The sequence below is a fragment of the Tasmannia lanceolata genome, unplaced genomic scaffold (genome assembly GCF_043159265.1).
Source record: "Tasmannia lanceolata isolate RefF3 unplaced genomic scaffold, GAP_Taslan_0.1 ptg000007l, whole genome shotgun sequence".
Lineage (NCBI taxonomy): Eukaryota > Viridiplantae > Streptophyta > Magnoliopsida > Canellales > Winteraceae > Tasmannia > Tasmannia lanceolata.
Window position 1 is genome coordinate 9,945,306 of NW_027518684.1, and position 17,705 is coordinate 9,963,010.

At 39.1% G+C, this 17,705-nt stretch overlaps 1 protein-coding gene across 1 annotated transcript; it reads left to right on the plus strand.

Moving 5' to 3' along the window:
* The first annotated feature begins 5,339 nt into the window (after nucleotides 1-5,339).
* On the plus strand, nucleotides 5,340-17,363 carry EMB1211 (MORN (Membrane Occupation and Recognition Nexus) repeat-containing protein). Its single transcript, XM_077385102.1, has 11 exons — nucleotides 5,340-6,051; nucleotides 10,813-10,884; nucleotides 11,541-11,630; nucleotides 11,737-11,910; nucleotides 12,391-12,481; nucleotides 12,897-12,959; nucleotides 13,051-13,117; nucleotides 13,550-13,653; nucleotides 13,731-13,857; nucleotides 15,189-15,916; nucleotides 16,737-17,363. The coding sequence occupies exons 1-11, from the start codon at nucleotides 5,453-5,455 to the stop codon at nucleotides 17,136-17,138; spliced, it is 2,517 nt and encodes an 838-aa protein (XP_077241217.1). The 5' UTR covers nucleotides 5,340-5,452; the 3' UTR covers nucleotides 17,139-17,363.
* Nucleotides 17,364-17,705: the final 342 nt, after the last annotated feature.

A 17,705-nucleotide genomic window follows, 5' to 3' on the forward strand; every position in this document is an offset into this window, starting at 1 on the left:
TCCCGATATCCACTCCCCATAACTCCGGTTTGCCACTAAATGCAGTTATTTTCCATTGTTCCCATTCAACGCTAAAATCTCGATCTCAACGTGGCAGTGAGAATTCGATCTTTGATTCTAAGCATTTACTTCTACCGATTGATCATTGCCCATTCTCATTTAATTAATTAATTCTTACTGCCATGCGCCAGTAACGCCCATTGCCTTTTTCCCCTTTCCATTTCCGTTTCCACTTACTCAATTAATTCGCATAGATTACTTTGAAATCAGCTATTTTCCATTTACAGATTTAATGCGTATTTAATATTTTCCAAACAACATTATAAATATATGTCATCAGACATCTGATTCCCTCCCAAACACCTCTCTTTCTCGCCATTCTATCGCATCTCTAAGGTAGACCATTTTCTCTATTTATTTCTTAATTTATACATTTTATCCCACTATTTCTTGCTCTACTTTTAAGGGTTTTTTTAATAGAACATTTCAAATTACCAAACACAGGATTTGACAGAGGCGTCTACATGTAGTTTTCTTCTCCCATCACAGTTGGAATTTGCTTATTTGCAGAGTAGATTAAGTTATTATTTGCAAGAGAAGGACAGCACCAAAAGTCACTTTTATAGGCCCTAGAAGAGGCTATAAGGTAGGCATGCATGTGAAATCAAGACTATTGATCTTGTATAACATTATGAGACAGCCCAAATGATTTTCATCCCATTCCAAACGGACGATGGATCCAGGGCCTAGGATCATCCGATCAAGGGTGTATAAACAATATTTGGCTGGACTTTATCATTCTCAATCAACGAATCTGATCACGTGAACAAGGCAGAAACATGGCCCAATAATTGTCTTTTAGGAAGGAGCATAAAAAGCCAAACATGGAATCTCATTCAATCACCACCTGGGTTCCTGGAAAATTAATCTCTGGAAACACTCAGTCTGTGGAGAATGCCCCCCTTGGAGGAAGCTCATTGCAAGGAAACGGAAGTGGGCGTGCACTTTCAATGGTAAGGCATATCTGAAGTATGAAATAGGAGCGCCTTCTCTTTGAATGTCAAATTGAAAATTGTCAGGACCATTCAATTGATTATACTTATGGTTTGTGAGCTAACTAAATCAGTGGGCATGTTTCTTGCTATTGTTCAGCATGTCTTAGAAGGACTGATAAAATTTATGCTTTTCCATGTGTATTGTTTTAACTCCGCTTCATATAAAACAAGGGTGGGGCCATATTGTTGGGGTGATCTAAGCATTCATTTGAAAGGCTCCATCATGGATGGGGTGTGTACCAAAAATCAACTTCATTGGATCATCATAGGATGTTAATTTGTGTGGGTGAAAATGGACAGATACTGTTTGTTCACTAATCTGCCCATTCCCCCCACAAATGGACACCCTAAGATGATCTAATAGAGCTGATTTTTTGTGGACACCCTATCCATGAAAGGGCATTCAAAATGAATGCTTTGGATCCCCCAACATTGTGGGCCTGACCTTGTTTAAGCTAACGTTAGCAGGAAAAAGATTGTGCGCTCGAGGGCCCAATCACATGGGGCCCCACTTTGTTAGGATGATCCAAAGCATTCATTTGAAATGCCCTTACATAGATGGTGTGTGTACAGAAAATCAGCTCCATAGGATCATCCTAACCCATCTAAAAGTGGAGGGCAAAATGGACAGACACCGTTTGCCACAAATTTGCCCATTTTTGCCCTCCACTTTTGGACGGGTTAGGATGATCTAATAGAGCTGATTTTTGTTACACACCCTATCTATGATGAGGCCTTGTAAATGAATGTTTTGGATCACCACAAAAAATCAGCATGTCTTAGAAGGAATGTAAACATTTATGTCAGGACCATTCAATTGATTATACTTATGGTCTGTGAGCTAACTAAACCAGTGGGCATGTTTCTTGCTATTGTTCAGCATGTCTTAGAAGGACTGATAAAATTTATGCTTTTCCATGTGTATTGTTTTAACTCCGCTTCATGTAAAACAAGGGTGGGGCCACATTGTTGGGGTGATCCTAAGCATTCATTTGAAAGGCTCCATCATGGATGGGGTGTGTACCAAAAATCAACTTCATTGGATCATTATAGTATGTTCATTTGTGTGGGTAAAAATGGACAGATACTGTTTGTTCACTAATCTGCCCATTCCCCCCCTCCCCAAATGTCTAAGATGATCTAATGGAGCTGATTTTTGGTGGACACCCTATCCATGAAAGGGCATTCAAAATGAATGCTTTGGATCCCCCCAACATTGTGGGCCCGACCTTGTTTAAGCTAACGTTAGCAGGAAAAAGATTGTGCACTCGGGGGGCCCAATCACATGGGGCCCACTTTGTTAGGATGATCCAAAGCATTCATTTAAAATGCCCTTACATAGATGGTGTGTGTACAGAAAATCAGCTCCATAAGATCATCCTAACCCATCTAAAAGTGGAGGGCAAAATGAACAGACACCGTTTGCCACAAATCTGCCCATTTTTGCCCTCCACTTTTGGACGGGTTAGGATGATCCAATAAAGCTGATTTTTGTTACACACCCTATCTATGATGATGCCTTGTAAATGAATGTTTTGGATCACCACAAAAAATGTGGGACCCATGTGATTGGGTCCTCGAGCGCAATCTTTTTCCTCATATATATATATATATATATATATATATAGAGAGAGAGAGAGAGAGAGAGAGAGAGAGAGAGAGAGTTGTTATAAACTTCTAAATGTAAATTTCTCTTTAAATAATAAGAGAGAGAGAGAGTTGTTATAAACTTCTAAATGTAAATTTCTCTTTAAATAATAAAAGAATTTTTTTATGAAAATAATTAAATTAATTGAACTCATACATTAATATAAAGAGAAATGATTTGATTTCTGCGCTCAAGTGTTTTGATAAACATGCGCTCCACTTGTTTGTCGTGTAGTATTTAAAGGGATGTCAGAGAATATTACAGTTCTCAAAAAGCTCTTAAAGCCCTTTAAATACTACATGACAAACAAGTGGGCGCATGTTTATCAAAACATTAGAGCGCTGAAATCATTTCCCTAATATAAATTGCATTATAATATGATTTAAATATATACAATTAATAAAAGAAAACTAAAAGATGCCTCTAGGCCCATGCATGGCGTGTATAATCAGATTGGTTGATACAGTGGCCAACCACGAGTCCAACCCAATACACCTTTTTTGGTGGGTAATTTGGGGTTAGGCGAACCCCAACCTAAAGAAAAAAAAATATAAATTTCAACTTAGTATATTGAACTCCCATGGAGTCATTACAAACGATTTCCTGAAGATGGATAGGAAGGGAGGGAATGTGAATGTTCTTGCCCCTTTGGGCAGTCAATTTTTGACAAATAATCAGCTACTCCATTCCCTTCCCACCAAATATGGGTAATAGAACAAGAAGAAAAAGAGAGAGGATTTGGTTGATTTTGGACAGTGTGGGTTTCTTCATCCATGGACATTTGATCATCCCTCTGATAATGTTGACCGGCCTCTATCCAGATGTTTGCAACTCTATGATCTAGCGTTTTGATGAACCCTTGGAGAATTCTTTCAAGCTCTAGCTCATGGATGGGGCCGGGAGTGATGTTGATGGAGAAGAGTGCTATAACATTACCGTTTCTGTCATGCATGAGGCCTCCAATGGCAGCACGATCTCCGGATAAAGATGCATCGGTATTGAGCTTAGTGACGTCTTCATCCGGGTAAATCCAACAACATAATTTTGGATGAGGCTGTGATTAGAAGAGGGGGAGCTCAAGGTGTTCTGCAACTATGGTGTTTCATATGCTTAGTGTCATCGTGCTTCAAATAGATTGCTTTCTGCTTGGTAATTGATGATGCTGAAATCTGGTTCCCACGATCAATGGCTGGTAGAGCTCCAATTTGTGATGGATCTACGCTCATAGAAAGCATGTTAGGGGTCTTGGAGTTGTGATTCGGGAGACCACTCTGATGCCCAAGTTAGAAATCAACACAACAAGAGAAAACCTAGTGATAAGGGAACTGGAGAGTAATTCTAGTTAGTGATTCAAGATGCCTGCCTTTGAGCATGGGGTTTTTTTATAGATGAGTTCACAACAGTTTATGAGACTTGCCTTGATAGGAGTTTTTCCTTACTGGGCAATTTCCTTTGGAGATAAACACCAAGTTCCGTCATGGGAATTGGTTTCTATATAAATTCGATGACCTTTGGAGAGTTGCCATGCTTATCAGGGACTTTTCCTTTGAAGCTATTCCCTCCTTGAGGACGTTGCTAAGTCATAGACAAAGTATCCTTCTAGCGCCCACTTTCTAGAAGGCGAGTAAGATTTCCTCTTTATGCTCAATGCCATGCGTCGATGATCTAAGGGAGGAGTGGATTTTACCCCTAACAGTAATGTAAAGAACTTCTTTGAGAATATCCTGCTTACGGCGAGATCTCTGTTGGTGAATTATGGTATTACGTTTGTGCCATAGGAGGTAGATAGTTACACCAAATGCTACACGAATGGAAGTGGCTATCCGTCCTTGCTCCATGATGTTGGTTCAGACCCATCCCTCTTCTTTGCGTAGTGATTTCTCTCGTTTTCTTTCGTAGAAGAAGTGCCATAGAATCGATATCCAAACCCATGAGGAATAGGGGCACGCAAAGACAATCCAATACACTTGTCATACCAAAATGCATCTTTGAGAGCCTATCGAGAAGATCCAAGCCATTGATTTTTTTGTAGGTTGGAGGTCACAAATGAAGTGTATGTGGCGCATGAGATCAAGACCATGAAATCCTACTACTTTTGGAGTAGTGAAAATGAGATTTTTGTAGCTACGCAGAGTCCCTTTGGGAGATTCTCACTCCTGTTTTCCCCTCTTTCTTCTGAACAAAATGAGAAGCATTGTTCGAAGCTTCTTTAGAGCGGCTTCGTCAGGGCTTCTTAAGCAATTTGTAATCACTTTTAAAAATCCATTCTCTTTTAAGCTGAAATGCATCCGGATTTTTTATTTTTCGTTTTCCCCCCTCATTCACCGTAGCTAAAAAAGCTATGGGATAATGGTTGCTGAAATCAACCTCAGTTCTGCGTGAACCACGTTCTTGCACAATCTTTTGTTTCATAATATTTCATTTCCTTACCTCGCAAAACACGCTGGACCGTTTCAACTTAATCGGGCAATTCAGGCCCAAAACGAATCGTAGAAAACAAGAAAGTAAAAACCTTACACAGAACCAAATGAGATCCGTTGCAAACTCCAAAGGACAGATCCCACTTTTAACACAACGCAGGGTCCCACACTTCTCCAGTCTCCACTAATAAAAACCCTCCAAGTATAAAATTTCATGCTCTCGCGTACTACCAATCTCGACTTCAAAAACCTAAAAACCCTTATCCTCCATTCCCCCGCCCCCACCCAATCCTCTCTCCCTCTCTCTCTCTCTCTCACAACAAAGAAAAATGGCTGAGGAAGTCCCAAATTCGCCGACGGACGAAAAACGGGAGTCCGAATCCGAAGATGAATCTTCATCCTCAGAGGAAGAACCCGAATACGATTCAGAAGAATCCGAATCCCAAGACCCAATTTCCGCCGAGCAAATCGTAAATGAAGAAGAAGAAGAAGTAGACGATAATTCCCCAGAAACAACAATACGAAAATTCAACGAAGTTCTTGACAGCAAACAATACCGTAAAAGGGAAGCTGAAGAAGATCGTGAATACGTCTATTACGAAGATCTCTTTGATTTTCCACCTGACCCTGAGAAATGGAGGGAGGAGGATTTGAAAGAGTTATGGGCGGACGGTCCGGTAGAGATGGTGAATCCGGGTTGGGATCCGGTTTGGGCTGATGAGGAGGAGGATTGGGAGGTTGTTACTGAAGAGATTAACGCCGGGAGAGATCCGCCTATTGCTCCATTTTACCTTCCGTTTCGGAAGTATTATCCGGCGATACCGGATAATCATTTCGATATTTCGAATCCGAAGTCGGTGATCGAAGAGCTTGATCGGATTGAGGAATTTCTCACATGGGTCAGCTACATTTTTCCTGATGGTAGCTCGTGAGTATTGTTTGCCCTAGATTCTTCTATCATTTTTTTAGGGTTACTGATATTGGCACTGGCATGTTTTTATATTTGCACTAAATCAGTTTGTCTTTTATTGTTTAACTAGCTGTCAAAGTATATTACAATTCACAAAAGCTGTCAGAAGCTAACAGAGAAGAAAAGGTGAGTTAGTGCAATTATCAAAATATGGTAGTGCTAGTGCCAATATCATTTGCCTGCTATTGATATTGGCACGACCATGTTTCATTAATTGCACTAATTGTCCCTGTCTTTTACTGTTTAACCAGCTGTAAATGGTTATCACAATTCCCCAAAAGGCTCTCATAGGCTAATTGAAAAGGAAAAAGACAAGGTGAGTCAGTGCGATTATTAACACATGGTAGTGCCAATATCAGTAGCCTTTTTTAGGATGTAATTGTGAAACAACCAATTGCTCCAAAAGCAAGAGAGTTGGTCTTATTTAATTATTTATACTTCACCACTCCACCTCGCCCGTGACCAGTCTTTTTTTGGGTTGGCCGTACACCTGGATTTTTAATATCAAGGAGTCGTTGGGTTTTGAATATGCGTGATGCTGTGAGGCAATAGCTCTGAAACCGTGTGAAACAACCAATAACTCCAAAAGCTTAAGCTGTTAGGGACTTCTCAAAACCCAAGCCAACGTCTTCCAAAAATTCAAGACAAAACACCATGAGTTCATGATTAAAAAAGGCAAAGTTTCTAAGTTTTTGGCTGAATTAAGCATTTAAGATGAAACTTCAAGAAATACTAGAATAAGCACAAAATACACTCTAGAAACCATCACATAAGCATGACAACCATCTATAATGGTTTAATAACATCGACACATAGTGACGTGCTGCAACGTATGTTTGATAATTTAGTAAATACCACATTTCACATGTAATTCATATAAAGATCTATATAAAATGCATATTCCGCATTTCACATGCAATTCATAGATGATATTTTCACCCCCTCTGCAGTACGCATTCGCTCTCCTTATAAGTTATAACGTGAACAGTGGGCAACTTTAACGCTTTTTGACGCCAAATCCCGTTAAAAGGGGGGCGAATGCGTACTGCAGGGGGTGGAAATATCATCACCCTTCGTATAAATGTAATCATGTAATATATCCTGATATAGTATACCACTAATGCACTTACGATTCTAGTTTTAATATGTGTTTCTGTTTCGGTATTGTTTTCTGTTTGAGTGGAAACATAAACATTTTAGTCGTTTTGTGTCGATTTTGTGGAAACTTAAAACTATGTGCTCAGGTTCCTTATTTCGATTCTTCATATATTATTATGGGTGATGGATCTTCGCTTCCCATTTCTAATGTTGGTTCGTCATTTAGTTCTTCTACCTTTGGTTCCTTCCTTGTTCTTGATGTATATATAGTTCCTAGTTCAATGAAATTAATGTTTGTCTCCCAATTTAGTTCTCAATTTGACTGTCTTATTTTCATCCTGTTAACGCTGATTTCCTGCTCTAAGATCGAACGGTTGGTAGAGATTCACCATAGAAATCCTGCGTGCTTACATGAAGAGACGAAAGATCTTGTAAATCATGCTTCACATCATTTTATTGTTAAGACTAGAAATCAGTGTTTACATTCAACAACTAAGATGAGAAAAGATTACAAGAAGCAAACTAACTAGAAAACAGAACTTTTACTGATCGGAAATTGGCCGGAGAAGATGAAGATGGAGATCATGCACCGGAGAGAATTCTTACATGTGTTTACTTTCCCTTCCCCTCCTTTGAGCGGAAGAGTCCTCTTAAAAAAGGGGGATCATACATATTACATTGGTGTAAGACCTACATGGCACTCCCCAGTTGGTTCGGAAGCTAACAGAACCATATTCGGTGTATGTACCAGCCTAAGTCTTATGTCTTCATCATGAGATCGTTAGACCCGATCTCTAACGACTTCAGCTGACGTGGCCAAAGGAATCATGAGGTCTGTTACCAATGGAGGGCGAAAGGTGATCTGCTTCTGAACGTCGGATTATCTCTTGACACGTGTTCAAATCGTGAAGGGCAAGACCGATTTTATCCCTAACACATCCCAAATTGGAAGGAGGAAGCTCCTCACTAGAGGTGTGGTTTTTGGCAAACTATACATACTAAAAGGCCTTCTCTGCTTTGCCACCTTCCCATCCCGTTTTTAGTGTTGATGTCTTTTCAGCATCCACATCATCTCCTTTTTGTCTTGCATCACTGCCTTTCCCACAAAAAATGCTTTTTTTAATGATATTTAGTGTCCAAGTCATTTATTTCTTGTGGTAAGGTTTTTGAGCTCAAACTTCGTCACAATTGTCAACTTGGGAAGCATTGTGAACTTCCTTTTTCTTCGACTAACAATACCATTTCTCCTTTTCTTTTTAACTTATTCGTTCTTATGTTTGAGGGCCTACCCCACTTGCTCCTCGTTTCAGTTCTCTGCTTATGCTATATTAGTGGATGATTATTCTCATTTCCCTTGGACTTCCTTTATCAAACACTTATTGTATTTTTTCTGCAGCTTTTCTCAGTTTAACTAATCATTATGCTTGACATATCTCATATGCTTGCAAAGGGATGAAGGTGGTGGTTACATCTCCCAGACCTTCGAGGCTTTAGTCTCTCTCATGGCATTTATGAGCAGTTTTTCGTGCTTGCGTACTTTATCTCAAAAACGAGTCACAGAGCTACAGAGCTGAAACACTGCCACATTACATTGGCTGGTTTATCTATGCTATTACATTTAGTGGTGCCTCAAAATCTATGGACAGAGGCATTTCACACGAAAATCATTTCATTGATTTGCTATTGTCAACTGTTCTTGGTTAGGCACCCCCTTCTCAATGGTGTAGATTGCGGTTATTCTTCTCTTGTATCATGGGGCTGCATTGTTATTTCCATTAAGAAGTTCTCTCTAAAGGTCATTACATGCATTTTTGGTAGGAATACTGATGAGCACAAAGAGTATCGGTGTTGCTCTCTCTCTCTCTCTCTCTCTCTCTCCGCATGAGATACTAATCTCCAATCATGTCTCCTTTAATGAATCATTTTTTTTATGATCCATAGAGAATTGGTTGTAGGATTTAAGGGGAGATGTCCCAAGCGGTAGACACTTTTGCAAATGCCCACTGGCACAAGTTGGCCCACTCGTTGTAGCACCTATTAGAGAATCTCCTCGATATGATTTATCCATAGTTTTAAAACTCCCCTGTGTCCGCGTCGACTCCCTTTTACCTTGGCCGCATTCCGCGTTGCACTGCATCCGCGTTCCGCATTTTGCCTACGGAGTCAATAAAAACTCTTTTGACTCTCCCGAGTTATGACTGTGTCAACCGAGCACTCAGCCGCGTTCTTGGCTGCGTCTGTGCCAAGTCGACAAGGATTTTTCTTGGCCACGTTCCGCATTGCATCCGCGTTTTTGAACACTGGATTTATCTGAGGAGAGCCGGAACCTTCTTTGGAGCAAATCCATGATCAACCCAAAGATACAAATGATACCAAGCCGGTGCACTCGACTTTGCAGAGTTTCAGCTGTTAAGCAATCAGGAAATCTAGTGGTTCCCAAACTTTTCGCTTTAGAAGTTGAATTGCTCCTTTGGGTTGGCGATTTAACTTGTGTGAATTCACAACAGCATAGCAAAATAGAACTACAGAGGACAATCAGCTTTAGATGAACGAAATCATTTGGAAATTAATAAAATAAAAAACAATTATTGAATAAGTTTTGTGTAACTACAACGGTCTACCAACACATATTTATAGGCCTCCCATATTCAATAACTCTTCTCCTACACTTTGTCTGATTTTAGTATGGCCTAAACTTAAACCCTACACTTACTAAAGGTATTGCTCATTTCAAAGCTCCCCCGCGTTGTTGTGGACTCCCCCGAGTCGACTCTCTTTTGCCTTGGCCGCGTTACTTTTTTGCTTTACAAAGTCAATAAAAACTCCCTTGACTTTCCCTAGTTATGACCGCTCCAACCGAGTACTCAGCAGCGTCAACCAAGTACTTGATCGCGTCGTACCAAGTTGACTAGGATTTTCTTCATCCGAGTTTGACCCGCATCCGTGTTTTGAAACACACTGTATTGCTACTAATTTTCAGCACTCTCTGAACAAGGAAATAACAAAGAAATCATGTTTCAGTTCAAAAACTCAGAAACCGTCATCCATTCCAACCAGAAACCCATAAAAACATCTCATAACTTCTAATTTTCTAACTCCTAATGGAACTTGGATTTTCCCTCCAAGACCCAGATCTCACCCACAACTCTTTCGCCCTCTTGAATTTGTACAAATTCAGATCTAATTCAACTTCTTTGATTTGTGTGCCATATGGTCATCCTAGATGTGACATTCAAAATATCCACTCCCCGAGTCTTCCACAACATCTAGGAAAAACACCATAAATTCTAGGATAAGAAAGCGGCAGGGTTTCCACATTTTGAGCTGACCCTGTCATGATGGGACCCACCTGCCGATGTCGGCAAGTGTCGTACTGACATCATTTGATTCTTGGATAATTTGTTCCCGAGTTGTTGCACCAATAAACTATTTGAATAAATCTTACATAATGCATGCGACAATGCGTAGTCTGTTTGTTCTTTACTGCTACTTTGTACTGTTACTCAAAATCCGTTTTTATTCTGTTTTGTTTTTGTATGAATACTATAATGCACTGAAGTTTTTTTAATGGAGGAAAATTCAATGACTGTGCTAATGCCCTTTTCATTCGTTTTGTTGAAGGTATGAAGGGACTGTATGGGACGATTTGGCTCATGGAAAAGGAGTATATGTTGCTGAGCAGGGTCTAGTAAGGTTAGTTTATTGATGCTTCTATTGCATACTGGTTACCATGTTGGTTAGTTTTCATGAGATTATAAGAAATCAAGAGGTTTAATCACTCATTATTTTTAATGAGGGATTTTGCACTCTCTTTCTATGGATTCTAAGATGCCCTGTAGCATTTGGGATCTTTTATCGAATTTTATTGGACATCAGGATCTCATCTGTTGCTTGATGTTCTAGTGAAAATGGGTACTTGGAAGACAAGTGATATTAGCTATTGCTATGTCCTCTTAGAATAGTATTCTATTTAACTTTTTATTCTTGTAAAATGGGCTCAAGGACACAAAATTGAACCTGATTGCAAAGTCACTAATCATGTTAATTGGTGTGGCTGTTAGACACCGAATAGGTAAAACTATTTCGTGTGTAATTTGTTTAATAGATCTGTGGAAATTTATTGTATTATCCATTTCTTCCATTGTTGTTTTATTAGTTGAATCATGCATTTTTTCCTATTAAGTAGCAGTACGTTGAAAGCATTCCCTAGTTGGTGGACTTAATTGCAACAATTTCCATCTACTTACTAGGGTTTTTAAACTTGTGTTGATAACAGGCTACAGAGGCAGCAACCTATAGTATGTGATTCATTTCATATATATTCACAAATTTTTTTCCCCTGGTGGCAGGTATGAAGGGGAATGGCTTCAAAACAATATGGAGGGTCACGGAGTTGTAGAAGTTGAGATTCCTGGTAGAGAACCTGTACCAGGTTCCAAGTATGTTGTCATTAATCTATTTAGTATTATTGGCCTGGCAGTAGAAATCAATACTAGAATTATGTTGGTTTCATTTATATACTTTGTTCTGTCTTTTCCTTTGTAGGCTGGAAGCTAAAATGCGTGCTGAAGGTAAAATAATATCTAGGGATTTCATGTCCCCAGAGGATAGAGAATGGCTAGAAATGGACATAGAAGATAGCATCCTCTTGGCCAGAGGAAGATACGAGATTCCATTCGATGAAAATAATGAATGGATCAGGCAGTTTGGGAAGAAGCCGTGAGTTTTTATCCTCTTCTGGTTGGCTGTTTATCTCTTCGAAATCCATGTAGTTTCCATATGAGGTAATCTAATTGAGGTTTGTACTTGTATCCTGTCCATTGTCCATGGGTCATCGCCATGTCATAGTGGGAACTTCTATCCCTTTCATCTTTATTGTTGTTATTGTTATCAGTTATCACCACCACCTCCGCTATCAAATCTCTGATTGTCCACTCTGCAGGAGTGTAATAATGTTGCAAGTCTATTGTTCATGAAATTTTTGACTTGAATGAAATTATCCAATTGTGAAAGTAAATGACCGTCTGGGACAATTCTGAACTTCGCAAATTGAACCTCCGTTTTTGGGATAATTTTGTTGATATAATGTGTACCAATACTTCTGCAGTTCTGCACTGTATATCTTCAATTTCTTGCTTGTACTTCTACCTAGCACTTGGACATTCTGGGACTCATGTACTGATTATATTTCTGTTGTAGGGAGAAAGGTCGATATAGGTATGCTGGGCAGTGGAAGCATGCGCGTATGCATGGCTGTGGTGTATATGAAGTTAATGAACGCATTATATATGTAGGTCCATAAAAATATACCGCTAGCTAATTTATTGCTAAATTTACCACCATTTTTCAACGACTCACTGAGTTTTTATTTTATACATTGAGAGGATGCATTGCGATAAAGAACTCTTTGATTGACTCAGGAGTCAGAACTTGGCTGAGTCAACTCCGTTTGGCACTTTGCCAGGTTGATCATAGAATTGGCTTGAGTTAGTGGTGGAGTTGTGATTGACTAGGCCAAGTTTTATAAAGTCTGTTAGATGTCATTGACTTAAGTCAAATTTATATACATTCTCTTCTGATGTGGCTGAGCAAAGTTTTGAAATTATTAGACCACTTTTTGATCCATGCCTGAGTTTTTTTTAACGTGCAACTGTCAATTGCTTTATCTGATGAGTCTAAGTCATGATTACTTATCCTGTACTCAGGGTAGATTCTATTTTGGGGAGCACCTGGAGGATTCCACTGGCTGTGATGCCAATGTTTCTGCGGTATCATATATTTTCTTTCATTAGATATTAATTATTTTTGAAGGTTGATATCGGTCCATATTATTCATAAGCTCACAGTATATTATTTCAGCTGCATGCAGGTATAGCTGAAGTAGCTGCTGCAAAGGCTCGAATGTTTATTAACAAGCCTGATGGAAGTAAATCCTTGCCCAAACCACTAAATTTTCATGACCATTGCATTGAGATATTGTTATTAGTACTTCAAATCTCTGAATGTTGAATCATTGATTGCTTGTCCATCAAGAGTTAGTTTATGTGCATGTGTGTAAGTTTATGTGCATGTGTGTAGGCATCCTATGGGCGTAGGCTTCAGTCAAGGTGATTTAGTTTGTATGTCTCATGATTGCATCTTTAGTAGATTTTGGTACAATATAGGGAGTTAGGAATTAGGATTGTTCTTGATAATAGGTAATTCTGCACCTTGTATTTTTGTTTCAGCAATTATGAGATTTATTTTATCAAAAAATAAGGCAGAACAATAGATGAATAGAAAACTGCATCGGCCATTTAATGTGATGCCTGCAACTTTGTCTAATTTGACTGTTATGGGCTTTGTTTTCCCGGCACAGTGATTCGAGAAGAGAGAGGTCCATATGGTGACCCTCAGCATCCCTACTTCTATGATGAAGATGAAGTGTGGATGGCTCCAGGATTCATTAACCAATTTTATGAAGTATGCAAGGGTGCTATTTTTTTATTTGAAAACTAATACTTTCTTATCTCTTGGCAATAAGTAATTCATTGTGGCAGGTTCCTGATTACTGGAAAACATACACACGGGAGGTGGATCAAGAAAGGGAAATGTGGTTGAACTCCTTCTATAAAGCACCACTAAGGATTCCTATGCCTGCCGAGCTTGAATACTGGTGGTCAAAAGGTAGACATACCCTTTTCAAGTATCTCTCTCTTTAGGATTGTTCTTGATGATAGGTGAGCGACTCCTCATATAAGCTTATATGAGGTGACGAGCGAGAAACCATTCATATGAGGTTATCCAAACCATTCATTTGATAGGCCCTAACATAGATAGGGTGTGCCCAAAAAATCACCTCCATAGGATCATCCCAATCCTTCGAACTGTGGAGGTTTAAAATGGGCAAATTTGTCTACGTTTATACCCGTCCATTTTCATCTCCACAGTTCGAAGGGTTGGGATGATCCTATGAAGATGATTTTTTGGGCACATAGATAGGGCCTACAATGAATGGTTTGGATCCCCCAAAAATGTGGGCCCACTGTGTTTCTAGCCCGTCACCTCATTTAAGCTTATATGAGGGATCGCTCGTACTCACTTTTCCCATCTATGTTTATACTCACAAAGTCATCTCCATAGGCTCATACTCACAAATTTGTCTAGGTTTATACCCGTCCGAATATATATATATATATATATATATATATATAGAGAGAGAGAGAGAGAGAGAGAGAGAGAGAGAGAGAGAGAGAGAGAGAGAGAGGAAAGTTTTTCTAGTCGGCCCGCCGACCAAAAACACAGTAGGCCCATGTTGTTTGGATGATCCAAATCATTCATTTGATGGGCCCTATCATAGATAGGGTGTGCCCAAAAAATCAGCCCCATAGGATCATTCTAGCCCTTCGATTTATATATATATATATAAGCTGGATATGGGAGGATGGGGCATGAGGAGATCGCTCATGGGACTTTGAATTTTTCTTTGCAGTCTCTGTCCCTTCAAGGAGGGCATTACCCAATCTGTAATCCTGCAGCTCTCTTCTACTACATCATTCATTAAGGTCTTTAAACCAAGTCTTATCAAGAAATAAAGTGCTGGTGGGTATTAAATATTTTCAAAGAGAAAGCATAGACAGCAAAGAAGATTAGGAAACAAGGAAAACTTTCCCTTTCTTTTCCAAATACTTGTTTCTGTATATATCAATGAATTACATTTTACTTTATTTCTGGTTGCTGGCTTTATAAGATTTCCTGATCAACTGTTCTACTTAATACAATCAAATCAGTAATTCTTGTTATTTCTATTATTATTTTGCAGGGTTATTGGAAATTTCTATAATTATTGAAACCTGATTTTTTAATTTCCTACAATTACTCCTTAACTGTTAATTTCCATGTATTTTTGCTGACCATGCATTGTACGAGTTTTGTTCTAGTATTATTTGATACTATTTTAACTATCAATCCAACTTAATCTTTTTGTCCTTGATTTTACCCATGCTTTTTTTCTCCAGATGAGGAACCCGAATTTGTTCTCATTAACAAGGAACCCGAGCCTGACCCAGAAGACCCAACCAAGCTTATATATACGGAAGATCCACTCATTCTTCACACACGCTCTGGTCGGCTGATAAATTACGTAGAGGACGAGAAAGATGGAGTTCGCTTATTTTGGCAGCCACCACTTAAAGAAGGCGAAGATGTGGACCCAGAAAAAGCCGAGTTCCTACCACTCGGCTATGACGAGTTCTATGGACGAGCTGTGCAAGGTGCAAAGAAAGAAAGCAAATTGAAGGGCTTGATAACTGCCATACAAAATGCATTACAGCCCATGTTTGATAGACTTGAGAAGTGGGCAGAAGAGAAGAAGAAATCAAGCGAAATGAAACTTAAGCTGATTGAACAAGAGCTTGAGTTTGTTGAGGCCCAAATATGTTTGGAAGAGGAGATGAAAGAGATGGACATGGAGTTAGAGAGGAAGCAAAAAGAGGAGGAAAAAAGATCAGAAATGGAGCTGAAGGATGTTGAGGAGTCTTCTGTTGTTTCCCGTCAAGATGACGTGAATTCAGATGACGAAGAAGAGGAAGAGGAGGATGAAGAGTCACCAACGAGTTTTGGCTCAGTTCTTCAAGGTGACGCAAAGCAGGACCCCACAAAGAATGATAAGAAGGAAAACAAACCGGGAAAGTCTTCCTTTTCTTCTATTTCAATGTCATTTGCTCCTTGCAGCCTTACTTCAGTGGTGAGTTCCTACAATGCTTTAGATTGCTTTGTTAAGTCAATTTCAATTTCAATTTCAATTTCAAGCAAGGATTTAAATATCAGCTCCTTTAATGTTTTAGATTACTTTTTTAAGTCAATTTCAATTTCAATCAAGGATTTAAATATTGGTTTCGGTGTCGGTTTCGGCCACCACCGAAATTTCGGCTGATATCATGTAAAACCTTGATAAAAATTTCGCTTTTTTAAAATTTCCACCGAAAAATATAAAATTTCGGTGGAAATCTTTAATTTCCGGTGGAAATTTTGTAAATAAGGGTGAGAAAATGAAATTTCAACCTGCGAAATTTAGGAATCCTGTACTTTTCCGATTCAATGTACTTTCGGTTTGACCGAAACCGAAATATTTCGGCCAAAATTTAATACTATGATTTCCTGCATAATGTGAACCAAAGTTTAAGAGCTCGAAAATCACTTGGACTTGATTTATGTCCAGCCCAGTGAATTTGAAACATGGTTGAGTACTCAAAACGGCTTCCGACTTTAAAAGCTCATGCTATTCTATTGTCTGATTCTTCCAGTTTTTCATCGACTAGAATTTTGAGCCTTTGTCAATTTCTTTTTGGGTTTTAAGCAGGCCTAATTGTTCTTGTGAGAGTTGGTGTTTGAGTGCTTGATACAAGTTCTAATGACTGATATAAACTCCAGAATATCTGTTTAGTCTTTATTCACTGATGTTGGTTCACATCCTCTATAAGAAACAACTTGGTATCCAATCATTTTTCTTTCAGCCCAACAACCTAGCTTAAATAATTTTGGACTTACTGTTGTGGCTTTTGTAGGTTCCATCCAATCTCCAAGAATCCTTTCTAGCATGGAAGAAGAGAAGTAGATTGCCAGCAACTACGAAGCTTTCTCATCATCAGTGCCAGGAGAGTACCATGGGTCCTTCAGAATCAGTAAACTCTGTCACTTTCCCTCTTTTGATCGGCCCTCGTGCAAGCTTGAAAGTGGTGCAACAAAGCCAGAGGTTGCAGAAGAAAAATGGCAGGTTTTCTCAATTGCATTCTTTAGCTCGCGCTCTGTCGGGTCCCCAAGCTTCTGCTAGGCTGAAAACAAGCCCGAGCGAAGGGTCGCTCAGCCATTATGGGTTGCAAATGAAACTCAAAACGGATTTGGACAACATATTGTCCATTCACATACCCATACGCTCTTCAGATTCATGTACTGAAGTTTATACATGAGTAGTATGCTCCGATCAGCGATTATTCTGATATGATTTTAACTGTGGCCATCATAATTGCAGGTCGATCGGTTCATGCCAATGCATTCAATCTGTAAGTTTTTTTTTTTTTGTTGGTGATTTTTTTCCTACAATTTGGCCAAACAGATCTCTTGAAGTTTCTTAATTTTGTTACCAAAAGGAAACAGAGGAAGACGATAGAGGGAATAAATTGGGGTGTTTTAGACTTGCAAGTTTAGATTGAGAAGAGAAGGAAACTACAAGAGACTTAGTGAACTACACCTACCCCCCTTTCTCTGTTTCAGAATCTATTTTAGAACACATGGTGCACGTTTACAAAATCTGAACCCTTCATCTAGAAGGGCAAAGGTCACATCTGAGTCATTTGACCCACTTGGTGACTTGCATGATGTCTAACATCGTTTGGGCTGGTCATCTGTTTACTTTTTTTTTTTTTTTTTTTTGAGCCTGCTGCTGATATTGGCACTACTATTTTCTAATAATGGGACTAACTCACCTTGTATTTTATTATTTAACCAGTTGTCAATACTATTTTCAATTCCCAAAA

Coding starts and splice junctions, on each gene's coding strand:
- EMB1211 (XM_077385102.1), top strand. CDS start 5,453: ATGGCTGAGGAAGTCCCAAATTCGCCGACGGACGAAAAACGGGAGTCC. Junction 11,911..12,390: donor AGGCAGTTTGGGAAGAAGCC/GTGAGTTTTTAT, acceptor TTTCTGTTGTAG/GGAGAAAGGTCGATATAGGT. Junction 12,960..13,050: donor GTGATGCCAATGTTTCTGCG/GTATCATATATT, acceptor ATATTATTTCAG/CTGCATGCAGGTATAGCTGA.